Genomic DNA, 24,719 nt, shown 5'->3' on the forward strand with positions numbered 1-24,719 from the left:
CACTAGTAGATTACAATGCCGTAAATTCAAGCTCAAAAGAACGCCTGAGTAAAAAATGACAGTCGTTCAAAGATTCAAAATGGCAGGTTCAAGAAATCTTTGAACGGCTGCCATTTTTTACTCAGGTGTTCTTTTGAGCTTGAATTTACGGCATTGTAATCTACTAGTAAAGGTCTTTAATTTGATGTGCATGTCAACCTATTCTTCTATTTAAGATTTCCTTCTGACTCCTTGCGGGACGTCCCCATGATATGACAGAAAATTGATAGTTCCTTAAAAAAGTATATTTTTAAGTGTGGTGTTGATGTGCAAAATCTTATTGATTTATCTGTTGTCGTTTAGAAAATATTAAACCGGTCCGGGACTTTTGGGACAGTCTGTATATAAGGATGGGAATTAAAGAATTTAGTCAGCTGTTTCAACTAAAAAGTTGGTTCTATGATATGCAAAAGCATTAAAAAGTAATAAGATTTACTAACAAAATTTACAGCACTATTGTTCTTTTGCATTTATGAAACAGCTAATTTGAACTAAGCAGCAACAAAAAACTGTGCTACGCAATGAGAACTGTCAAAGTAGGATTGTTTACAGGAATGTTTATGTTTTTAATTTCATGAATGATTTGTGATATTTTGCGGATTTTTAATAATTTATTTTTCTCTTTTGTTTAGGAGAAGTAGTAGAATATTATGGCTATGGTAGATGTGTAATACTGTATACCATAAATTTAAAGAAACAAATTTTATTAAACTGTGTCCTACCCCTTTGCAAACGCAAAACTTGAGTATAACTGCAATAAGCATTTTATACTTGAAAGAACGTACGAAGGACGGGTTCTCTGCTAGTCCTTAAAAAATTTATGTTAATAAATTTAAATTTAAATGAATAATACACAAATTAATGAGCTGGGATCACCTGTCTGCCATGTTGTCTTATGGGACGTCTGGTGCTAAACAACACTACTTGCTTGCCAATTCTACCAGGCTGCGGCCTGGAGTTAAAGGTGGCCATGACCACCTCATAGTCAGTAATTCTCTTGAAATATCATTTTTAAAACTTTCATTGTATTATTGGCATTCTCTTGGTGTGTGTATATGTTGCTCATACAAAAAAATTGTAAACACTATCATTCCTGTAATATCTAAAGGTGAAATACATTAGACGCTAATTTGCAAGATTCGGGTATTTGACGTTGCCGGATTAACAAAGTGCTTTACTACAGGTCTTCTAAAAACAGCCGTTATTGTGATACTAGCGGAAATACTACTAAACATAGAATGCATCTGACGTCTGCCGATCACTACGAACGATTGCTCCTGCTATCCTACGATATCTGTGACACTACTGACATCTAAACTGATCGTGTGTGGCTTAAAACAGCATATATAACACTTTAGTTAGACTTTTAATTAGATTGATGCGAGATTATTGAAAGTGCTCAGCCTTCGAATGCCAGATTGGCAGGCTTTCACTGTACTCACAAATGAGCGAAGGATCTACAAGTGAAGTCCTCAGCTTCAAGACAGCGAGTAGCACAGTTAGCAGCACTGGTGTGAAGCCACTTCTCCTTGTCATGCTCCATCAGTCTGGCGGAGGTGTGTTGCTTAAACTGTACCAAGCCTCCCGTGCAGTTCAACTCATCTAACCCATTCTTGCAGTCCTATTATTTGTCCAAACAACACAATTGATTGAAAATTTTTTTTTTTATAAGGCAAGTACAGCTAACTAATAAAAGGCCATAAGAGCCTTTATAATAGGCCTTTATAGCGTACCTACATGAATATAAATGTCCAATAGCATTTGTTAGTATTTACAAGGGCCATTTTTAATGTAAGGTATGTTTTTGCATATAGCTACATTGTTCGCGTGTACGCTGCAACAAGGCAGCTTGCCGCTTACTGCTATCATTGGTGAAATTAACGGCGCAGTTTGTAGCTCTGTATTTGACGTTTACGTTTTGCTGTATGTCTAGACAATTTTTTAAACTATCGAATCCCCCGCCATATTTGAGATAAGGTCAGTGATACGTTTTTTAACCACAAGGAACATATCCGATGCCGACATTCATCTTCAGATGACTGAAGGTTATGGCCCTAATGAAATGAGTGAGGGTAAAGTTCGGAAACAGGTTAGGGAGTGTAAAAATGGCTGTGAAATCCTTTATCCTTTGTGATCTTCTGTGAGAAGTCTGACTACTGACCAAAAACACAATTCTTACTGAAATGAACATTTTTACAAACTTTTTTTCACTCCCCAACCCACTTCTGCACTTTCCCTCTATCGTTGCATTAGGGTTATAAACTTCAGTCATCTGGTGATAATTATCTGCAGATGATATGTTTCTTGCAGTCAAAAAACATATCACTGACCTTATCTTGTAAGAGGTGGGAGATTCAATCATTTAAAAACATTTTGAAACACAGCAAAGTGCACATGACAACTTCAGAGCTGTTCTGTGCACCGTTCTGTTCTCAAATAATACCAGTAAGCAGGCCCGCTTTTATAAATGGGCAGACTGGGCATATGCCCAGGGCCGCCCGCTTTTCCAAAAATGATTTTATACTGCCATTTTGTAGCCTGAAATTTCCAGGTTCCAACGATATACAACAGTAAGTAAGTTATTGACCCTAAATATAATATAAACATTATTTTTACTTTCTCCCCCTATACCATAGTATATGGAGAAAGTATTGTTTTCGTCAAAATTTTCGAGTTTTTTGTTTTGAGTGGATATATTCGTTTTGGGTCCCCCTGGACCCAAAAAAGTGGTTTTCGAAGTGATGTCTGTGTGTGTGTGTGTGTGTATGGGTGTGTGTGTCTGTGTGTCTGGATGTGTACAGAGCTGGAGACTACACCTGTGGTCCGATTTCGATGAAATTTGGTATGTAGGTTCTAATCCATGGTATCTCCAGGCGTTTTTTTCATTTTTTTGAAATTTTGATTTTTAATGGGGATTTTCCCATAAAAACCCATAAAAAAACTAAAATATCGGATTTTCTCAAAAATGGCCCGAACGATTTTGATACAAATTTAGTATGTTGTAGCCCTTTAAATTCTGAACAAAATGGTACAAAGCCCATTTCTGTAAAAATTACGGTTCAAAAGTTATGGTAAGTTATGTTATTTCCCCATAAAAACCCCATAAAATAACGAAAAATAGGGTCAATTTTGGTAGTTTTTTCATTTTTTAGAAATTTTTATTTTTAATGGGGATTTTCCCATAAAACCCCATAAAATAACGGAAAAATAGGATTTTCCCAAAAATGGCCCGAACGATTTTGATAACAATTTAGTGTGTTATAGTCTTTTATATTCTGAACAAAATAGTACAAATCCCATTTCTGTAAAAATTACAGTTCAAAAGTTATTGTAAATTATGTTATTTTCCCATAAAAACCCCATAAAATAACGGAAAATCAGATTTTTCCAAAATTGGCTCGAACGATTTTGATAAAAATTTAGTATGTTATAGTCCTTTAAATTCTGAAGAAAATTGTACAAATCCCATTTCCGTATATTTACTCTCACCGCTTACACATGATAAAGGTTGTTGACAAGCTTATGGGAGAAAGTATGTGTCAGAATGCTGATACCGTTTATTTAAGAGTATATCAGCTGTTTTCCAGCTGGGGCAGAGGATATTTTGACTTTTGTATATTTTTAGTCCATCAAAAAAATATTTTTTTTTCAAATAGATTTTTTTTACCATTTTGTAGCCTGAGTTTTCCCGTTTCCAACGATATGCAACAATAAGTAAACTTTTGACCCTAAATATAGTATAAACATTATTTTTTAAGAGCATGTCAGTTGTTTTTCAGTTGGGACAGAGCTTTCTGTATTTTGTGGTTTTCCAAAAGTTAAATTTTAGTACATATGTTCCTTTTTCTCAATAACCACAAAAGATATCAATTTGAAATTTTTCAAATTTTGAAATTTTTACATTCCAAATGTACAGAAAGACTAGATCTGTCATATAAAAAACAGAAGTCAGCCATCATCTTAAATAGTTTTCGAGAAAAAGGTACATATGTTAACATGGATGAGTACAACCCCCTTAACTGTTAAATTTTGTTTGGTTAGACCATTGACAATGTCACCTATTTCTCCAGGGATGCTGGTTTTATTTATGAAATTTAATTATTGTGTTGTGGCAATAAAGTAATGACTTGACTTGACATTAGATAAGCTGTTACTTACCGGTTGTCCATCGCACACCCATGGTAAAGGTATACAGTCATTGAGTCCACAGGAAAACAGATTAGCAGCACAAGTGTAACTACTCTCTCCAGCAGCTCTTTCTTCTGATATTCTTTTCCCTGAACAAATTAATAATTACTCAACGACACATTTTAAGACATATTAACCCTTATGGCTTGCATTATATTATCAATGGAGATGGGCGTATTTGAACCAAAATATGATTGAAGGATGAGTGTAGAATGGTGCAAGAAACCTTGTCGCTTTTTTACTAAGTAAGATCAGCTGTTTCTTTTGTAAGAGTCATTGAATGTTCAATGATGAAGGACATCTAGTTGGAGTTTTGAATTATCAAAAAGACTTTTCTTGAGATGTAACTTGAAACCTCCTGATTACTGTAACCATTAATCTACCTAGCTATTTACTGTACTAAATACAGCTTGTTTGTGGTAAATTATATACACCTCTACCTACATTAATTATTCAAAAAGTTTTAACTTTTCCCATTAGATTCTTGATTAGATGTATGTAAAATACAAGAAATCATTGTAGTATAGGTAGAATTTATCAAAATTCAAGCACTGTGTTTATTTTTTTTTATTTTAACCTTGCATTTGCCTGTCCACATAGACCACGATACCTAGTTATTTATCTTCTAGGTATACATTTTAACAGCAATAAAACCACGGTTCTGACAATTCATTTAAAAAAAGATAAAATATTTAATGGAATTACTTAAAAATTAAAGGTACTGACTAATTGTCAGACTGCACTAAAACAGTGTTGCTTAGAAAACAAAACAGACTATGAACTGTAATGTCCAGAAGCTGGTGCTCACCATGATCCACACAGTTGGGGATGTCGCAAGCCTCCTTCTTGATGGAATCTCCTTCAGCCACATAACACCAAGGCTGTGGGTCTGAGCTTCCCAGGTTGCGGCAATGGTTATGTCCTGCCAGCACACTCTTGAACGTCGTCTCAGACACACGATACTTCAGTGCTGACTTGACCTGTTGATGTAATACATAGTTAAATTAACACGTTCTCTACCAGACCTTGTATGTACACATATTCACTACTGTGTATCTCAGGTCAAGAGACAGTCAGTAGGCCTACTGAAAGTGTTAAATAATTTGAAGCATCAAAACATTATAAAGCTAAACATAACACTTTTCCTTCATCCATAATGTGGCAAACAGGGTTAAAACTCTTAACTTATATTTATTTATATAATTGGAGTAAACACCTGTTGTAAAACGTGTAATAAACTTCCTGAAAATTTGAACTGATTCTTTAATGTTATACATCCTATAGTGCTTGGTGAATATTATTATTAGAATTAACAATTTATTATCCTAAAAATATATACCGTAGCCTACATGAAATTGGCAACTCTAGAAATTAGGGTAAATATGCATTTTAGGGTTTCCAGTTTCCACCTGATTTTTTAATTTTTTTAAGTTCCCACCTGTCCCCTAGTGAGTTGGGGTTATTGCTGGCAGTATCACATTTTCGTCAAAATCTCGCTTATTTGACGTCGGATCCAAATAATTCTTGCATATTTGTGATCTGCTTGATATTCCCACATGACACATGACGTGTTTTGGTAAAACAACACTTTTGGTCGTTTTGGTTGTTTTTCCGGTTTATGGTCGTTTTCCTGGGAAAAAGAACGGGGTTTTTCAGAATCAGCGTTGAATATCGAGTAGAATGAAAAATAAAAATTCAAAAATCGCATGCAACCCTAAAATGCATATTAACCTAAATTAGTTAAATATTTCCTTTTACCATAATAATGATACACTGTTTATTCTAGGTTTATCTTTCACAAGTGGATTACCTTCGGTAACTCCCAGGGTAAACAGGCGGTTGAGGTCTCAGTGACGTTTGCAATGCCTCGGTAATCGTGGCCACTTCCTTTCACACAACCTACAAAATATATTTTGTTACACTATAGCACTAGTTAAGATAGTAAGTATCGGTATAGAGTTTTATGCATTGATACTGTAATAGAATTAACTGAAATGGTAAATAAAGGGATGTCAAAATCCTTGAGGATTTATATGGAGGTATGATAAATGGTCCTATTTCTATGACTATATCAAGTACCGGTACAGTAAGCCCTCTATAATTCGCCACTCCAGTAATCCAGCGTCTTTTGGCGGGTGTGGTAGGGGATTCAAGTTGAGACACGTTATTGTGTAACAGTTTGATGTACAGTGTCTCTCTATTTGTGTGCTGAGTGTGACTCTATTTAGTAACGGAAACATCATCATCTCCCGGGATCGCGGCAATTCATTAACATTTTTCAGTCGCGTGGATATTATCATCGTCTTCAGCGATCACAGCAAAATTCTGATCATTTTCCGCGGCCATGTAGACCATCATCATCGACCTCCGCAGTCACGGAAACGTCACCATCGTCTTGTGCAATCCGGGCAAATTCATGAACATCTCCTGCAGTCGTGTAGACATTATAATCATCTCAGACGGTACCGGAAACGGAAACGTCATTGTCTACATGCGTGTGGCAATAGTGGTTTCTGATCGTGCAATCTTCGCAGACAGGTTGGGTATTGGTATTGCAATTGACTTTTGACGATAGATTCTCGATACCAATACCAATTTCCAATTGGTATTGGTGGTATCGAGAATCAACTCATTCCCCACTTTATAACACTTTTTTGTGCATTTTAAGTGTTTTTATGGATGACATTCCAGTAATTTGGCATATTTACTAATCCGGCTGTACTAATCACGGTCCTATTTCTGTGGGATTACTGAGAGTCTACTATATAATATCTGGAATTTAAGGAAACTAATTTTGGTGGTAATTATTTGAATGTTTTCCAACAATAATACAACCGACAATAATACAATTTAGCTTATCTAAAAAATGTGCTTACACCAATCTTACTCTCTTTTCCCAAGCTGAGGAGGTTCTGACAAACAACCATGTAACAATTAATTGAAAAGTAATTTATAGCCAAGATACTTTAAATGTGACTGATAACAATACTTTGCTGTTTTAGTTTTGTTTAACCAATTTTGAAACCCAGCTAATATTATGCACAGAACATGACTGGAAATGTTTTGAACATACTAATCAGAATCAGGGTTTCCATTAAAACCCACATGAGTTCTCAAAAGCCCCCAAAAGAGACTGCTTTTGGTAGTGTATTCCTCTGGATGCACTGAATGGGACTACTGCAAGTTGCCCCCTTCTTATAATTGGGTCAAAGCACTACTATTATTTGGGGAGTCGTCTAATACAGCAGTTGGCCACCACTCTTTGTACTTGAGAATGGCCTGCTGTTCTTTAACCTCTGGGGGAAAGTTTCTGTATTTGATAAAAACTGATCATAGACAAAGATTGTACTTCTCCATATTTCCTCCGAACCCTCAATTCCAGAACAAGAATGATACCAACATTATATTGTACCATATTATTTGTTACCAATGCAGCTTGCCATTGCATTGCTTGGGTTGTTGTTGCAGGTCTGCAACTCTGCTTCCTTCTGAGTCAGCTAGTCAATGTGGATAAAGAAAGATTGTTGAAACTCACCCTGGTTCAGATGACATTACAAGAGTTGTGACTGTGCGTACGAAGAGTGGCCTTCTCACTAGACCGGCAATCAAGGTTTTCCCACTGCCTGTACTTGAAGACTAAATTTTATTACAGTTCCGCCCCTTTTGTTGCTTTAACTTTCTCTGTTTTAATTAGGCCTACTGTTTCTGTACTCACTTGTTAAATTAATTAATTGAACCTGCGGTTCAAGGGGCCCGGCATGTTTAGTATTCTATGGTTTATTTTATTTTAGTCTGGCTTCAACACATGTTTTGGGGGTTTTCAATTTTACTACATGTGATTATTGTTGTTCAAAATAGTCAAGAAATACATCACAGTTTTTCCTAATTCATTTTGCATTTATTTGTTGGTGATTTTCTCTATAGAATTTGTAATTGTATTTTAAAGTTATATAAAGGACTTTCTCATTCTTCGACAATATTAACCTCAAGACTAAACTCAAGATTGGTAAGATATAATTAATTATTCATGGTAATCTCTATTCAGTTCCATTACATCAAGCCTAAAACTATTCTCTCCACTTTAAATTCCCTAATCATTTCAAAGGAATAAAACAGAAGTTTGAGATACTCAGTCTTTTCACTTATCGACCCTTACCACCCTTGAGAAGGCCTAGGGTTCTGGAGGAAACTTCCTCACAAGATTTTGGCGCCCGAACAGGGACTCGAGTGAAGACTTTAGTGAAATTGTGAAAAGGGTAAGAAAGACCCGGACACTGTAAATATTGTAAATAATACTCCGTTATTGAAGAATAGAAAAATGCCGTCTGACAGTGATTCGGACAACGGAAGCATAGTCGAGGAAGAAAAGAGGAACCCGAGGACAGGTTGGATATATACCCTTAAGAAGGCGGAATTAGTCGAGGAGTTAAGGAAATTTGGACTTCAGTCTTCAGGAACAGTGAGAGCTGATCGTCGTAGCAGTTTCATCAGAGGAGAATACAGACCTGCGTTAGCTACCCCACCACCAGGATCGTCTAGAGAGACTACAGAAATGAAATCACCAACCAAAGAAGATTCCAAGATGGTGAGTCACAAATATTTAGAAAATATTAATGTGTGCAATACAGTCCGAAAGTGGAACCTTTTCTTCGATGGGCATAAGGATGTAGTTCTCTTTTTGGAACGAGTTAACGAAATGAACTCAATATCAATGCTACAATATCAAGGAAGACGAATTATTACCTGCTCTCCCTGAGTTACTCAAAGGAAAGGCGCTTCTCTGGTACTGGAACTACAAAACATATTGGAAAACGTGGGGTGAATTTTTATTCCATCTAGAAAATCAATTCCTGCCAAAGCGCTATAGGGAAAAATTGGATTCCGAAATAAGAGCTCGTACTCAAGGTCAAAACGAACTATTTAATGACTACGCAATCAGTGTACAGACCCTGATGCGGCGACATGGAAAGTATTCTTCTGAACAACAATTTAATCAGATTTACAAAAACATGCTCCTGGAGTATAAATTATATGGTCTCAGAGGGAATATAAAAACAATCGATGAACTAATGGTCGCTGCAAAAGAGTATGAATCCATTAAACAATCGGCAAATAACTTCCGCCTTCCGTGAATGCTGCACAATCCATGTATCCGGACATTGCGTATAAAGGTAGAGACGACCTCCCGAGGCCTCAACAACGTCCTGTAAGACAGAGTAATCAGTATCGTCCTCAAAATTTTTATCGGAGAAATAATAACTATGGTCATAGGGATTCAAGGCCCAAATGTTGGAACTGCGATCAACCAGGCCACATATTTAGAGATTGCCGTCTGCCAAAGAAACCTTCCCCGTGTAGGTTCTGTGGAGCAGAAGGAAAGTTAGGAAACTGTACCTGTCCAAGAGCGGTAAACTACAGAGGGGGCCGGGAGAAAAGGGGTCCACCCAGTCCTCGACAATAAACCAAATGAGACCCGTTACGGAAAGTAAGATCAGTGAAACGGCAGAACAAAATAATATGGATAATAGAATGTATATAGTTGTAAATGAGTGAAAATTTAAAAACGTACGTTTTCAGGAAAAGCACTTTGCAAATTTTTTTCCCCTTTTTTCAAAACTTTTATTATTTTTTTTAATTCATTAACATTTGAAGTTTCATAAAATGACCATGGTAACGCAATATCTTTGGTAGTTTCTTTTTAAAAGAGCATCTTTAGTAGAAAAACACAAAATCCTGTCACGACCATAACGGACGTTTAAATGAATATTAAAAATAGTTAATATTATTTTTATAACTATATTTTGCTAAAAACTAATTTACTTTTATGACCATTATATAATAAAAAGGTCACTGAGCTTTTTGTATATTTGGTCTTTCTAGAAAAAAATAAAAAACTCAAAAAATTAAAAAAAAGCCTATAAAATCTTTTTAAGTTTGTATAACTCCGAAAAAACTTACCCGAGACCCAAAAAATCGTTATGTTTGTATAGAGGTGTGCTTCTTTTGTGTATAAAACATTGAAATATGACGATATGTTAATTTTTGAAATTTTTATGATAGAAATCATAAACGTGATGGTCAGGGACAAGCGGAACGGTCGTGAATTGTCTGGAATAATCTAAATCTTTCTAAACAATACTTCAATTATCCTGTTAGTTATAATAAAAATATGTGTTTCAATTGAACTAAACTGTTCTATTTACAATTATATTAAAGTTATTGTCACGACCAAACACACTATAATCCATAAGGCTGGATTGGTCGTGAAAAAACCCGCGATGGTCGTGAAACTTTGGTCGTGAAATTACGTGTTATTTGGCTCTGTTCTGGCGGTAGGCCTGCACCTCATGTTCGAGGATACAAAGTGGACTTCTAGGTTATTCTAGCAATTGAAATATCTTATAAACAAAAATTAACACCATGTCTACTTTATCGAATGACTACGTACGGTCATGGACACACCAAAATTACAAAAAACACAATCTTTCCTTTATTAATCTTGTAATTCCTCCTTTCAACTCGAAACGACCGGCACTACAATCCTGACGTACACCCCGAACTAGTCTCTAAAACCAACTGACTCCATCGACGCCAGGCTTGCCACTGTCGTGCTCCAAAGTTGAAAATTTTTCCCAAATGGTCGTGACGCCAAATCGAGGGACAGACTTATTTTGTCATGGTAGTCAGTTTGTAATGACAATAAAATTATAATATGCTCCTTTTTTGTAAGTTTAATAACCATTGATGACATAAAAATATGGCATTATATATTTTGGCATGAATAATTAGTCTAAAAACAGCGTGAAAGTTGGAGAATGTACCCTAGGGACACGTCATGGTCGTGAATTTCGAGACTTTAAAAATACGAAAAAAATACCTAGAACCTATTTAAAACCAAATAAATGTGTGTAACATGTTGCCCCCATCCCAAAAAATATTAAAACACATAATAATAAACTACAAATCCAGTATCTACGAAGTAAAAGGCCAGGGACATGAAAACGTACGTTTTTAAATTTTCACTCAAATATCTTAGAGAATAAGATAAATGCTCTAGTGGACACGGGGGCAAGTAAGAGTTATATCAGCCAGAAGATAGCTGATGTTCTGGAGAAAAGGGGAATTAAGGCGAAAAGCGTTGAGTCCCAATTTGCAAGAGTTGCTAATGGAACCAAAGTGGTAATTGAAAAATGTTATACTTTCCGAGTTGTTTCAAACGAACAAAAATATTCGGCAAAAATGTATTTGTTGCCAGGACTTGTAGCAGACATTATACTAGGTATGGAAACTCTGCAGGAGTGGGGAATAATTATTAACGTCCCTAAAAAGGAGCTATACTGGAACAACAAGGACTCTAGCGTCCCGGCTCTATTTCTGGATCAGGAATCCATTTATGACATTAAAAGTCTAACAACGGAAGAGGAAATAAAAGTAAAAGAGTTTTTGGATTTTGAACTTGGGAAGTTCGAAGGGATATGTGGCCCTACCCATCTTGTGGAACACAAGCTACGACTAAAACCGGGGGTACAACCGATGAAACATCGGTACCAACCTAGAAACCCAGCAATGCAGCAGGTTATCAATGAAGAGGTTGATAAGATGTTGAAAGAAGGTGTAATAGAACCATCAGTAAGCCCGTGGAGCTCGGCAGTAGTCCTTGTGAAAAAGCCCTCCGGGAAATATCGGTTTTGTGTTAATTTATTTATTTATTTATTAATTAAACATCATCACATTACATCAATTCTCTTGACAGGTGATTTGTCACAAAGTCTAATACTAATACTATACTACATTTTAAAATAAAATAGCTTACAAAAGAAATAAAGCATATAATAAGCTACAAACCTATGGGAGAAGCAATATCTTTCAAATATACTCATTTTCCAGATATTCCTCTAACGAGTAAAATGCCCTCTCCAAAAGGAAATTTTTTAAAGATAGTTTAAATTTAGAGAATGAGGCAATGTTTTTAATCCCAGCGGGTAATTTATTGTAAATTTTTGGTCCCATATACTGAGGGGATAAATGAAAGATTTTAAGCCTATGTTGAACTGGTTTTATAATATTTTTGAATCTTGTGTTATGTGGATGAGATTGTTGACAGTCCATGAATGTGTCGAAATCACTTTTAACCATTAATGCCAATTTGTAAATATAAGAGCTAAAAAAAGTTAAAATTTTAAAATTAATAAATAAATCTTTACAATGTGTTCTACGGGAGACTCTGGCCATTAATCTTACAGCTCTTTTTTGGAGAATAAATATTTTTTTGGCCTGGCTTGATGAGCCCCATACAGTAATTCCATAATTCATAATCGATGAAAAATATGCGTGATATACTACTATTTGTGTTTCTAGATTAGTAGTATCCCGAATTATTGTGAGAACAAATGTTGCTGAGCGTAGTCTTTTTGATAGGTTTTTAATGTGTTTTTGCCAATTTAGTTGTGAATCAATTTCTATTCCCAAATAATTTATTGACTGTTGTGAATGAATTGTAGTTAAGTTTGTATTTACAATTATTTCTTGGTTAATATTGGATGTAGAAAACTGAATTAGTTGAGTTTTTGCCACATTCATGGACAGGCCATTTACTGCAAACCAATCCCCAAGGAGTTGAAATTCCTTAGTTATTGAGGCTTGAATGAACTCATTGTTTTGTCCTGTGCATATTAAAGCGGTATCATCTGCGTATTGAAAGGTGGACATCTTAGTAGCATTGCATAGATCATTAACATAAATAATAAATAAACAAGGGCCGAGAATGGAGCCCTGAGGAACTCCATTGGGGTTAATGTTCCACTCTGATTTATAATTTCTCTGCATTTTTTGTAAAATAAGTCTTTGTTTTCGGGTCTTTAAATATGATATGAACCATTTTAATTCAGTATTTTTTATTCCATGCATACTTAATTTTTCTATGAGTATCTCATGATTCACACAGTCAAAAGCCTTGGATAGGTCACATAGCACACCCACAGTCTTCTGCGATCCATCCAAGGCTTCCGCAATGTAGTTAATCATTTTTGTTATGGATTTTTCAGTACCAAGTTCTGGGCGGAAACCAAACTGTGAAGGATTTATTAAATTATTGCTTTCTAAATATTCTGTTAGTTGAATCTTTACAATTTTTAAATTTTTAATTTAATTATATTTAATTTTTTAATTTAAAATCGGCGAATGATGCCACGGTAAAGGATGCATACCCATTGCCGCAAGTACAGGCTATCCTGGATCGGCTAAAAGAGGCTAAATACATATCGACCATAGATTTAAAAGATGGCTATTGGCAAATTCCCCTGGAAGAAAAGAGCCGACCACTGACAGCTTTTACGGCCCCGTCGAGAGGACTTTACCAATTTAAGGTAATGCCATTTGGATTGCATTCGGCACCCGCTACTTTCCAACGACTATTGGATACAGTCTTAGGCCCGAACATCGAGCAAATTGCCTTCGCCTACTTAGACGACATAATAGTGCTGGGCAAAACACTGTCGGAACATCTTCAGAATTTGTCAAAAATATTCAACAGACTAAGAGACGCAAAGCTACAGTTAAACCTCGACAAATGTAAATTTTGCCAAACAGAATTAAGATATCTTGGCCATATGGTTAACGCCGAGGGGATTGCAACTGACCCAGATAAAATCGAAGCAGTGGTACGCTATCCAGCACCTCGGACGGTCAGAGAGCTTCGCAGCTTCTTAGGGATGGCAGGATGGTATAAGCGATTCATCCCCGAATATTCTAAAGTAACAGCCCCGATGAATAAGCTTCTGAGGAAAACGGTTAAGTGGAATTGGACTGAGAAGGAAAATCTAGCCTTCGAAAAAGTTAAATCACTACTAACCCAGGCACCAATTTTAGCCTGTCCGGATGTTTCGGAACAATTCTACATACAGACAGATGCATCTGACTTAGGCTTAGGAGCTACCTTGTTCCAAAAGTTAGACGGACAAGAGAGAGTAATAGCATTTTTGAGTAGAAGCTTGCATGACAACGAGAAACGGTATTCGACCACAGAGAAAGAATGTTTAGCCGTTCTACACGCATTCAGAAAATTTCGTCCATATATTGAAGGATACCACGTTATCGTCTACACCGACCATCAAGCATTAAAATAGCTCAGCACTCTACAAAGTCCCTCAGGGCGGCTTGTCCGATGGTACTCGGAACTGCAACAATACGACTTCCGGATAGAGTATCGAAAAGGGGCGATGAACAAAGTCGCGGACGCTCTTTCAAGAATGTATCACACTACAGAAACAGCCGAGAGCCTAATGGTATGTGTCACTGAGTCCACACCTTTACCTGAGCCCACATATAATAAAAAGACTCAATGGTATGATAAAATGGTTACGAGGGTCAAGTCTCAACCTGGAAAATATATCACATTTAAAATAGTCGATGATAGTTTGTATAAACACATATGGAACAATGTAGGGAGAGGTGATAGGAGTACTACATCGCCTTGGAAGTTATGTGTTCCTCATGAAAGAAGAAACTAAATACTCCAAGCCAACCACGATGATCCGCAAGCAGGACACTTGGGAATAGCAAAAACATATGACCGGATAGTTCGGTCATATTATTGGCCTGGTATGTTTCGGGACGTCTCCAGATACATCCGTAACTGCGAGAACTGCGAAAGATTTAAGCACACAAGTCAATTGAAACAAGGAGAACTACAATTTAGGTGTCCAAAGGGTCCTTGGAACACTGTCAGTACCGACCTAGTTGGTCCATTTCCTCGGTCAACGAAAGGCAACTGCTATTTAGTAATGTTTCAAGACACGTTTACCAAATGGATAGAATGTTCGGCTATCAGAGCAGCTACCGCACGAGCCGTCAGTCAGGTTTTCAAGGAAAAAATAGTTTTGAGACACGGAACACCATACACGCTAATCTCAGATAATGGTATACAGTACACGAGTACTCTCTTTGACCAGATAGCCAAGGAATACAGTATTATACACCGATTCACTCCCCCATATACACCACAGGCAAACCCCGTTGAAAGGACAAATAAAGTAATTGAAACAATGATAGCGCAATACATAAACGAGACCCAAAGGAAATGGGAAATGGGGTTGAGTCGGCTAAGATCAAGGTACCGCGACATCAGGAGTCTGTGTGCAGAACCAGACGGACACCCAGGACGGCGGCGGAGACCGACGGGGCCGAGGACTACCGGCTGTAGTCTCGATTGGGGCCACGATGGACGCCCAGCCTGCAGTGAAGGCGTAGTAGCTGCGACGTTAGGTGGGTGATCCGAACCCCGACTACAGCGGCAGGTGGAGCTCCCCAGGTACCGCTACGACGCTGGGATGTGTGTGTGGAACCAGATTCTCCTGGGGCTACATGTGGACATGTAGACGATTCGGGGATGACGACTAACGACAATGGAAGGTCATCACGTCTCACTGCGGTGGAAGGGGCAGTGACAGGGGTCCGTGCGGTGAGCCGGATTCCCATACGACGACGACAACGACAGGGGTCCGTGCGATGAGCCGGATCCCCACGATACGACAACATCGACGAAGTGTCCCTGCAACGAGTAGGACACTCATACGACGACGACAACGACAGGGGTCCGTGCGATGAGCCGGATTCCCATACGACGACAAGCACGAGCAACGGGCAGGGGACCAATGCCCCCACGTAGTACGTCACATCTATGGCGCCCGAACAAACGACGGCAACGATAGGTATTCCTGCAACGAGCAGGATACCTATACGACGGCAGAGACAGGGGTCCGTGCGATGAGCCGGATTCCCATACGACAGCACCGACAGGGATCTGTGTGAGAAACCAGATGCCCAGACGACAGCGGCGACGGATGGGAAGTATGACCCGAGTCTGCGGTAGCATCGACGGTGGTCATAACAGACCCAGCCTGCAACGACGGCCAGGTGAGGCCGGATGAGCCCCAGCCTACTACGACGAGTGGGGGGGCGGAATGAGCCTCAGCCTGCGGCTGTGACGACAGGAGGGCGACAGTGGACCCCAGGCTACAACGGCAGACGGAGTCAACCCATACTTGGTGTGCAGAACCCAAGTGCCTGGCTGGATGTCGTGTGCTGAACACGAAGACGATTTCGGGGGTGGCGACTAGCTTCCATGGAAGGCCACCACGTCTCACTGCGGTAAAAGGGGCAGTGACCGGTCCTTGAGGATTAATCCGGACTACGGCGACATCTGTGTGATGAACCAGATGCTCGAGATCTCCGACGCGGTAAACCTCAGCCAAGGCGACGGCACGGCTGAGCGTGAAAGAAACATCTTGTCGCGAACCCTGGAAGGCCAACCCAAATCTCCGTACTGAGGCCTATCCGGAAACTAAATGTGCTGTATAGCACGTGGTACTTAAACCTGGCATGTAAACTAGTGTTATATGTTTCAGTGTGGAAAAGTACGTCACATGTTGCCCGAGTTTATGTTTGCATTCAATACTGCAACACATAACTCGACTGGATTCTCACCCGCTTACCTTAATTTTGGGCGGGAACTACGCACCCCTCAACTGTTAAATTTACCAACAGATGAATTAATTGACATAGACCCGAGATTGAAAGCACAAGAAATGCAGGCCATTTTTAAACTAGTGAAAAGTAATTTAGAGAAAGCTCATGGAGTTCAAAGACACTATTACAATCTCAGAAGAAGACCCTATAAACCAAAGGTAGGAGACAAAGTATTCTGCAGGGAAAGACACCTGTCACAGGCCCATAAAGCCATAAATGCAAAACTATTACCCAGGTACTCGGGACCTCACATAATTACCAAAGTTCTCTCTCCAGTAGTAATAGAAATTTACCGTAATGGAAAACCCACAAGAGTGCACGTAAAAGATGTCAAAACAACAATAGAGAATTAAAACAATAACTTTACCACCCTTGAGAAGGCCTAGGGTTCTGGAGGAAACTTCCTCACAGGAAATCTGCAGGTGAAGAAAACCGTTGTATGAGACTAAACAACAAACGTCAGATCAAAATTCTCTCACAAAGACTTGGAATGGTCAAGCCCTCTAGATTGAACACTGTTCAAACCATATATTTATTATTTGGATCTCCTATTTCATACAGTGTTTAAGCTCGATTAACACATGTGATCGATTTGTTCCTCTTATTCGATTAACTTATGGTGTGATAGCTTATCTTAAGAAGTAATAAAATATACATAATTATGTCACATAGTATACATGCAGTGTATGCTTAGATATAATTTAAGTTGGAAACTTACCAATATTATCAGCATTTCTTTCACAAACATAGGGGTGTTTGTTGCTCATTATAGCACAGTCCTCGATATCCCAAAAAAAGTACTCTGCGTCACAGAAAGACATTTCAGCAGTTTCTTTGGGTGTTTTTTCTGGACAGGGAAAGTATCTTCGAGCGATAACACATAGAGCTCTGTTCGACTTGGTACTGGGAGATGAAGTTTTATTTCCTTCCCATCCTATGAACACATATAGCACTTTGGTTATGATAAGGATGACAAAAGAAAATACATTTTACACAACCAGCAATGTAAGGTTAGCTGTTATGACTCTCCCTCCATAATCATTTCCCTTGAGGGCCCCTTACATAGGGCTGTGTTTAATTCTCCACTTGCCAAGCATACTTATTGACAAAATGTGTGGAGGTAAATTGAATTGAGCAAAGCAGATGGTATGTCTGAGTCAACTCTTCAAAACGTTCGCTACCGATCGCCACATATATGCAATGCTGCGGTCATTGTCACGTACCAAGGTATACATTTTAATATTACACATCTAGACCGGGTGTCATTTAGTTCACAGTACACACAGACCACAGGCCAGTAATGTAGCAAAGTAAAAAAACAATTTTGCCAACTACCATATGACGTCACTACACACCAAGTGACGCACATATGCGACAGACATCTCTGTAGACCACTAAAAATGAATTCAGTGCCTTCAAATAGACCGTTACGAAGATATTGTTGAATGTAATTTTATTTTTATATAATATGTTTGCTGTTACTTGTTCTGTATTTAATTTAATTTATGTTGGTAACAGCTGACCATGTGTAAATAGTTAGGATTGTTTTATAGTAATGAGAATTGTTGAATAAGTTATGTTTGAGTAAAATTGTTGTGTGTGTGTACTTCAGTAAAATAAAAGATAATTATTGTAACAGTAAAACCTTAGGTGTTAGTAATTTACTTTCACTTAAGTCAACAGGTTATGGGCCCAGAAAAATTCATTAATTCAACCATAACTGTAAAAACAAGAAGTAATCTTATAGTAAAACCCCAAGAGTTAAAGTGTAGTGAAGGTGAGTGAAATAAAAGTAAGACTAACAATGGCATCAGTAAAAGAAGATGATTTTGTAGAAAAACTCAAAGGAGTTGAAACTTTTCCATTGTGGAATTTTCAGATTAAAATAATATTTCAATCCAGTGATTTGATGAGTATTGTTGATGGTTCTGAGAAACTTGAAGATATGGGCGATGGAAAGAAGAAGGCTGATTGGATTAAAAGAGATGCCAAGGCTCAGAAGTGTATAATTAGTTCTATTGAGATGGGGCCGATGTTACATATCATTAACTGTGAAAACTCAAGAGAAATGTTTTTGAAGCTGTGTAATATTTATGAAAGAGACTCAGAGCAGCAGAAGTACGGTACTCGTTATTACAAGAATTCTTTAACCTCAGGTATGAGCCTAATTCTGATATAAGTTCTCACATAAGTAGAATTGAAAACATAGCACACAGACTAAAAACTTTAAAACAAGATATTGATGAAAAAATTATAATATCAAAAATTCTTGTCAGTCTGCCAGATAGATTTAAGTATTTTGTAACTGCCTGGGAATCAATGCCCAATGAAGAAAAGACATTGGCAAATCTAACAGCGAGACTGTTAGCAGAAGAGTCAAGAAGTGAGTTAAAGGAGGTAAGCCTAGAGAAAAATCTTGCATTCCAAGTTGTTTGTCACAACTGTAAAATTCCAGGCCATAAAGCAAAATACTGCAAGAAACCTACACACAATTGGGCTCACTCTGATAATGAAAGGCGGTGTTTTAAATGCAATGCTGTTGGTCATCTAGCAAACACCTGTGGAAATGTAAAAAATTTTGTTAACAAGTTTGAAAAAAGAAATGTAAAGCCAAATTTATTTTGTAATATATGTAAAAAGTCAAATCATAATGAAAAAGATTGTTACTTTAGAAAAAGCCAGAACCTAAATGTCGCTAGTAAAACTGTGTCATTTTTGTCGTATGATGAAAATGTTCGGGCTAATAGTGGGACTGTAAACTTTGTATCTGAATGGGTTGTTGATTCAGGCACATCTTCACATATGACAAATTGTGAAGATTTGTTAAGTAATAAACAAAATATTTCTTCTGAAATATATGTTGCAAAGAAAAATCAAACCATGTTAGCTTCAACAAGTGGAACTGTAAAATCCAAAGAATGTATCCTGAATAATGTGCTATATGTTCCTGAACTCAGTAAAAACTTGTTGTCTGTTTCTGAAATAACTAATAATGGTGGTGAGGTTACTTTCTCTGAAAATAAAGTTATGATAGGACTTAGAAAAACTGGAGATAAAGTGTTGGAAGGCTTAAAAAATTCAAATGGATTGTTCACAGTGAAGATTTTTGACATTAATAGTAATTTAAATGCTCAGTTAATAGAAAGAGAAACAAGTAAACCGGTAGTGGATGATAGTGTAATTTTGTGGCATAGAAGAATGGGACATATTAGTTTTGATAGTTTAAATAAACTCATTTCTATGTCAGAAGGTATAAAATTGTCTGGCCAATGTTTGAAGACCTGTGATAGAAGAACGACTTGTGAAGTCTGTTTGAAGGCTAAACAGACAAGGCTACCTTTTAATACTGAAAGAACAAGAGCAACAAGACCACTAGAAATAATTCACACTGATGTATGTGGACCAGTAGAACCAAGTACTCATGATGGTAAAATATATTTTATCACATTTATTGATGATTACACAAACTTTACTATGGTATATCTTTTAAAAGGCTTGTATGAAGTGTTTGATGCAGTAAAACAATATTTTGCAGAAGTAGAGGCTAAATGGAACTTAAAAATTCACAAGATCCGATGTGACAATGGTGGAGAATATATTTCGAAGCATCTCCAAGATTTGTGTAAAACAAAGGGTATAGTGTTAGACTACACTGTTCCTTATTCGCCACAGCTAAATGGCAAAGCTGAGAGGATGAACCGAACTCTTTTAGAAAAAACAAGAGCACTGCTGTTTGATTCAGAATCAAGTAAAGAGCTATGGGGAGAAGCTATAAGAACAGCCGCATACATTGTAAACAGAAGTCCTTGTGAGTCAGTTGACACTACACCATGTGAAAAATGGTATGGCCAAAAACCAGATCTATCAAGGTTAAGAATTTTCGGCAGCAAAGTTTATGCTCGTATAACCAGGCCTAACTTAGGAAAGTTGGATATCAGAAATAAATCATTTATTTTTGTGGGATATGGTCTGAATGCGTATAGGATATGGGATGAACGCTCTAGGAAAATAAAAGTCTCAAGAGATGTGAAATTCGTTGAGTACAAAAGCAAGCATGTTGGCAAAGAACAGGAGAAAACAACAATTATTGGAGACGATGACAGTCACGATGAGAATGACCAGAAAGGAGACAAAAATGAAAATGACAAGAAAGAAGACAAAAATGAAAATGACCAGAAAGAAGACGAAAATGAAAATGAAGATATTGAGAGTGCAGATAATCTAAGTGAGATAAGTAATAATGAAGTAGAGTTTGAGTTGGTTTCAGACAAAAATGAAATCAATGAAGAACAGCCAAGTTCAAGTAATACTGATACTACACAAAGCATCAAACTAAGAAGAAAAACTAAACTACCTGAAAGATATAAAGATTTTTTGATGTTGACATCATATGAAGAAGCAATCAAAGGACCAGATAAAAAGAATTGGCTACAAGCAATTGAGGATGAGAAAAACTCCCTAATTGAGAATGAAACGTGGGAAGTGGTTGACAAGAAGCTAAACAAACAAAAACTAAACTAAACAAGAAGATCCTAAGTAACAAGTGGGTATTAACAAGAAAGGATAACGGAAAATACAAAGCGAGACTAGTTGTAAGAGGTTTTGCCCAAGAACAAGGTATAGACTATGATGAAACCTACAGCCCAGTTGTAAGTAATTCAACTTTACGTTTGTTATTTTCATTAGCTGCCAAACAAAATCTCAAACTAATGCAATTTGATGTTAAAACTGCTTTTCTCTATGGAAATTTAGATGAAGAAATTTATATGTGTGTACCTGAAGGGTTTGATCATAAAGATAAAGTTTTGAAATTAAGAAAGACTTTATATGTACTTAAACAAGCTCCATTTAAATGGAACCAGTTGTTTACAAACTGCTTACTAAAATATGGCTTAAAACAAACTCAGTCTGACCGTTGTGTTTTTACAAATGGCAGTATTCATCTTGCTATATTTGTTGATGATGGAATTCTTGCTGGTTCAGATGAAAGAGAGATGAAGAAACTTTTGAACGAGCTGTCTAGAGATTTTAAAATAAAAACAGACGAAAACCCATCAAACTTTCTTGGAATGGAAATTTTATATTCAAGGGAAGGGATATTGTTAACACAAAAGAACTATTCAAACAGTATTCTCGAAAAATATGGAATGATAGATTGTAAACCTGTAGACACTCCCATTTGTCCAGTGAAAACGAGCAAACCTGATGAAGAAGTAAGCTGCCTGACAAAAGATTATCCTTACAGAGAAGTTGTAGGAAGTTTGCTGTACTTATCCAATAAAACCAGACCTGATCTTACACTTGCTGTGGGATTAGAAAGTAGATGTGTTGAGAATCCAATCAATGAAGATGTTGTAAATGTCAAACGAACCTTAAGATATATTAAAGGTACTCAAGACGCAGGAATATTATTTTCAGCATCAGGAGAAAATTGCCTAAATGTATATTGTGACGCAGACTATGCAAATTGCAAGCATACAAGAAGAAGTACTACTGGATTTGTCATAATGTATGGAGAAGACCCAATAAGCTGGTGTACAAGAAGACAACCGATTGTAGCTTTGTCCAGCACTGAAGCAGAATACATTGCAGCGGCGGAATGTGTCAAAGAAGTGTTATATTTAAAAACTTTCTTGCAAGAGTTGAGTGGAACTAATGTTGAAACAAACCTAAACATGGACAATCAAAGTGCTATTAAGCTTTGTAGAAATGGAATTTTTAATAAGCGAAGCAAACACATTGATGTTCGCTACCATTTTTTGACTGAAAATGTAAGGCAAGGTAAAATAAACATTTCTTTTGTTTCTACATCTGAGAATGTTGCGGATATGTTTACAAAACCCTTGAACAATGTTAAGTTTCATCAATTTAGCAAAGCTTTGATCAACTATCCAAAATCTTGAACAGAAGACGATAATCGAGATATGTATTTTTTGTTTCTTACATAAAATTAAAATTAAGGGAAGGTGTTGAATGTAATTTTATTTTTATATAATATGTTTGCTGTTACTTGTTCTGTATTTAATTTAATTTATGTTGGTAACAGCTGACCATGTGTAAATAGTTAGGATTGTTTTTATAGTAATGAGAATTGTTGAATAAGTTATGTTTGAGTAAAAATGTTGTGTGTGTGTACTTCAGTAAAATAAAAGATAATTATTGTAACAGTAAAACCTTAGATGTTAGTAATTTACTTTCACTTAAGTCAACAGATATAAGCTTTTTAATAACATTGCGACACCGACTAAAATATGCGACGTCAGTCTGGGCATGCTGTTTTTCAAATGTGCCGTTGAATACATGTGGTGGCTCGTCACATAAAAATTTTGTACTATTGCGGTAGCAAACGTGTTAACCCTTGAGAGGTGACTTCATGGAACTTTCCTCCAGTAAAAATAATATGTTTTTGCCATTCGGCATTTGTAGAAGTCCAAGTACCTCACACATGTCTGTACTCTGTAGCAACAGGCTTGACCTAATTTCATTTTCTAAAATCTCCCCCACTACACGCAGCAGTGCTATTCAGTGCTGGTAACGAGTTTCTAAAATTTTTCCCTGAATTGATAAAAAAGAAACAAACCTATTTAAATTCAAGAAAATTCTAAAAGAATAATTAATAAATAATATTCTTTTGATTATTCCTATAATATTCTTTTGCATTATATTCTTTTGAGGGGTTTTCCACCTCCCATACATAGAAATTGTATTTTTATTTTAAGTATTCTGACATTATTCACTGTACCACCAATGTACATGATTTATGATGAATAAAGATGTTTGAATATGAATATGAATATACGCTGTCCATATGCTTTTACTCTGTGTATCACAGCCACCTGAATTACCTCATTGAATAAGTCTCTCCTTGCCTCATGAAATGTCTCTTGAAACAATCGAACAGATTTTCAACCCTGTGACTCTTTAACTTTCTGGCACAGTACAATCATAGACTAACCAACACAAGTAGACTTCTCATCCCATTGTAAATTTTGAATCTCGTTTTTCATGTCTAGTTCATGTCCAGTGACACTAATCTCTAGCGTAGACGAAATTTTGTTTATATTATTTTAAGGGATAATTTAATCATTTGTGCGTTACTGTTTGGTTATATACTAGAGGACGAGTTATTGTTTATGATTAGATTGTTTGATTTGGTTAAGAGAGGTTTTAAATGACTGAAATAACAAGAAAATTGGCTTCAGCTTTTCCATAAGGATGAGAATTCTGCTAAGGGAGTATGTTTTATCCATGGTACAATATTGCCTTAGTTTGGATAAAATAGGTAATGTAAAAACAAGGAGGACAAAAATATGAACCAAAAAAAAATATGAACAATATGAACAAAAGTATGAAATATGTTAACGATGCAGTATAAGGTGCAGCAATGTGAGTTCACACTAATATTTCGAATATGCCAAAGTAAAACGCCTCCTTTGCCTACACAACCACCACAAGTTACCTACCAGGCCACCAGTTCTGGTACTTGAAGGTGTCAGGTGAGCCTTCCCAGATCCAGATGGAGGCCCCCATAACAGACACTCCCACACCTGATGTCATCACGTTGCTTGTCATGTTCTGAGACACCAGCCACTCTGAGACAAAGTCACTCTCCGCCTGTAAACACACAACACACATCACATTCACCCATCACAAATGGTTTTTAATTAGACTAGCCAACCCGTGCAAAGCATTCATACTGTATCATCCTCAAATCCCACATTGATTCATCATTACTTTTTCAAAAACATAATGTTAAGTAATTTACAATTTACATTGTTAGTAATTTATGGGTAGCTCTATGAACACTTTGTTTGAAGTGATATTACGTCATTAATATCTTTGTACTGATGGCTTTGTTTTTGCAGATACATAGAATTCACAAAAAGGTCACTCGTGCCTTATTTATAGTCATAGCAAGGATAACTTTTACAAAAATTCCTTTTTCTTAGACAGTTTGGCCAGAGTCA

The 24,719-nt window shown here is 36.9% G+C and overlaps 1 protein-coding gene across 1 annotated transcript in view; it reads right to left on the reverse strand.

Moving 5' to 3' along the window:
- The window catches only part of LOC128983454 (uncharacterized), a 122,786-nt gene that overhangs the window by 75,250 nt on the left and 22,817 nt on the right, over positions 1-24,719 (reverse strand). The window contains exons 8-13 of the mRNA XM_054402751.1: positions 24,216-24,366; positions 17,471-17,686; positions 6,038-6,126; positions 5,036-5,207; positions 4,198-4,316; positions 1,482-1,660 (exon numbers count right to left, since the gene is read on the reverse strand). Of these exons, the coding sequence (XP_054258726.1) occupies positions 1,482-1,660; positions 4,198-4,316; positions 5,036-5,207; positions 6,038-6,126; positions 17,471-17,686; positions 24,216-24,366 (926 nt within the window). The remainder of the gene's footprint in view (positions 1-1,481; positions 1,661-4,197; positions 4,317-5,035; positions 5,208-6,037; positions 6,127-17,470; positions 17,687-24,215; positions 24,367-24,719) is intronic.

The sequence above is a fragment of the Macrosteles quadrilineatus genome, unplaced genomic scaffold (assembly GCF_028750875.1).
Source record: "Macrosteles quadrilineatus isolate MER2022 unplaced genomic scaffold, UCM_ALF_1.0 Scaffold_1__1_contigs__length_201487025, whole genome shotgun sequence".
NCBI classification, from domain to species: Eukaryota; Metazoa; Arthropoda; class Insecta; order Hemiptera; family Cicadellidae; genus Macrosteles; species Macrosteles quadrilineatus.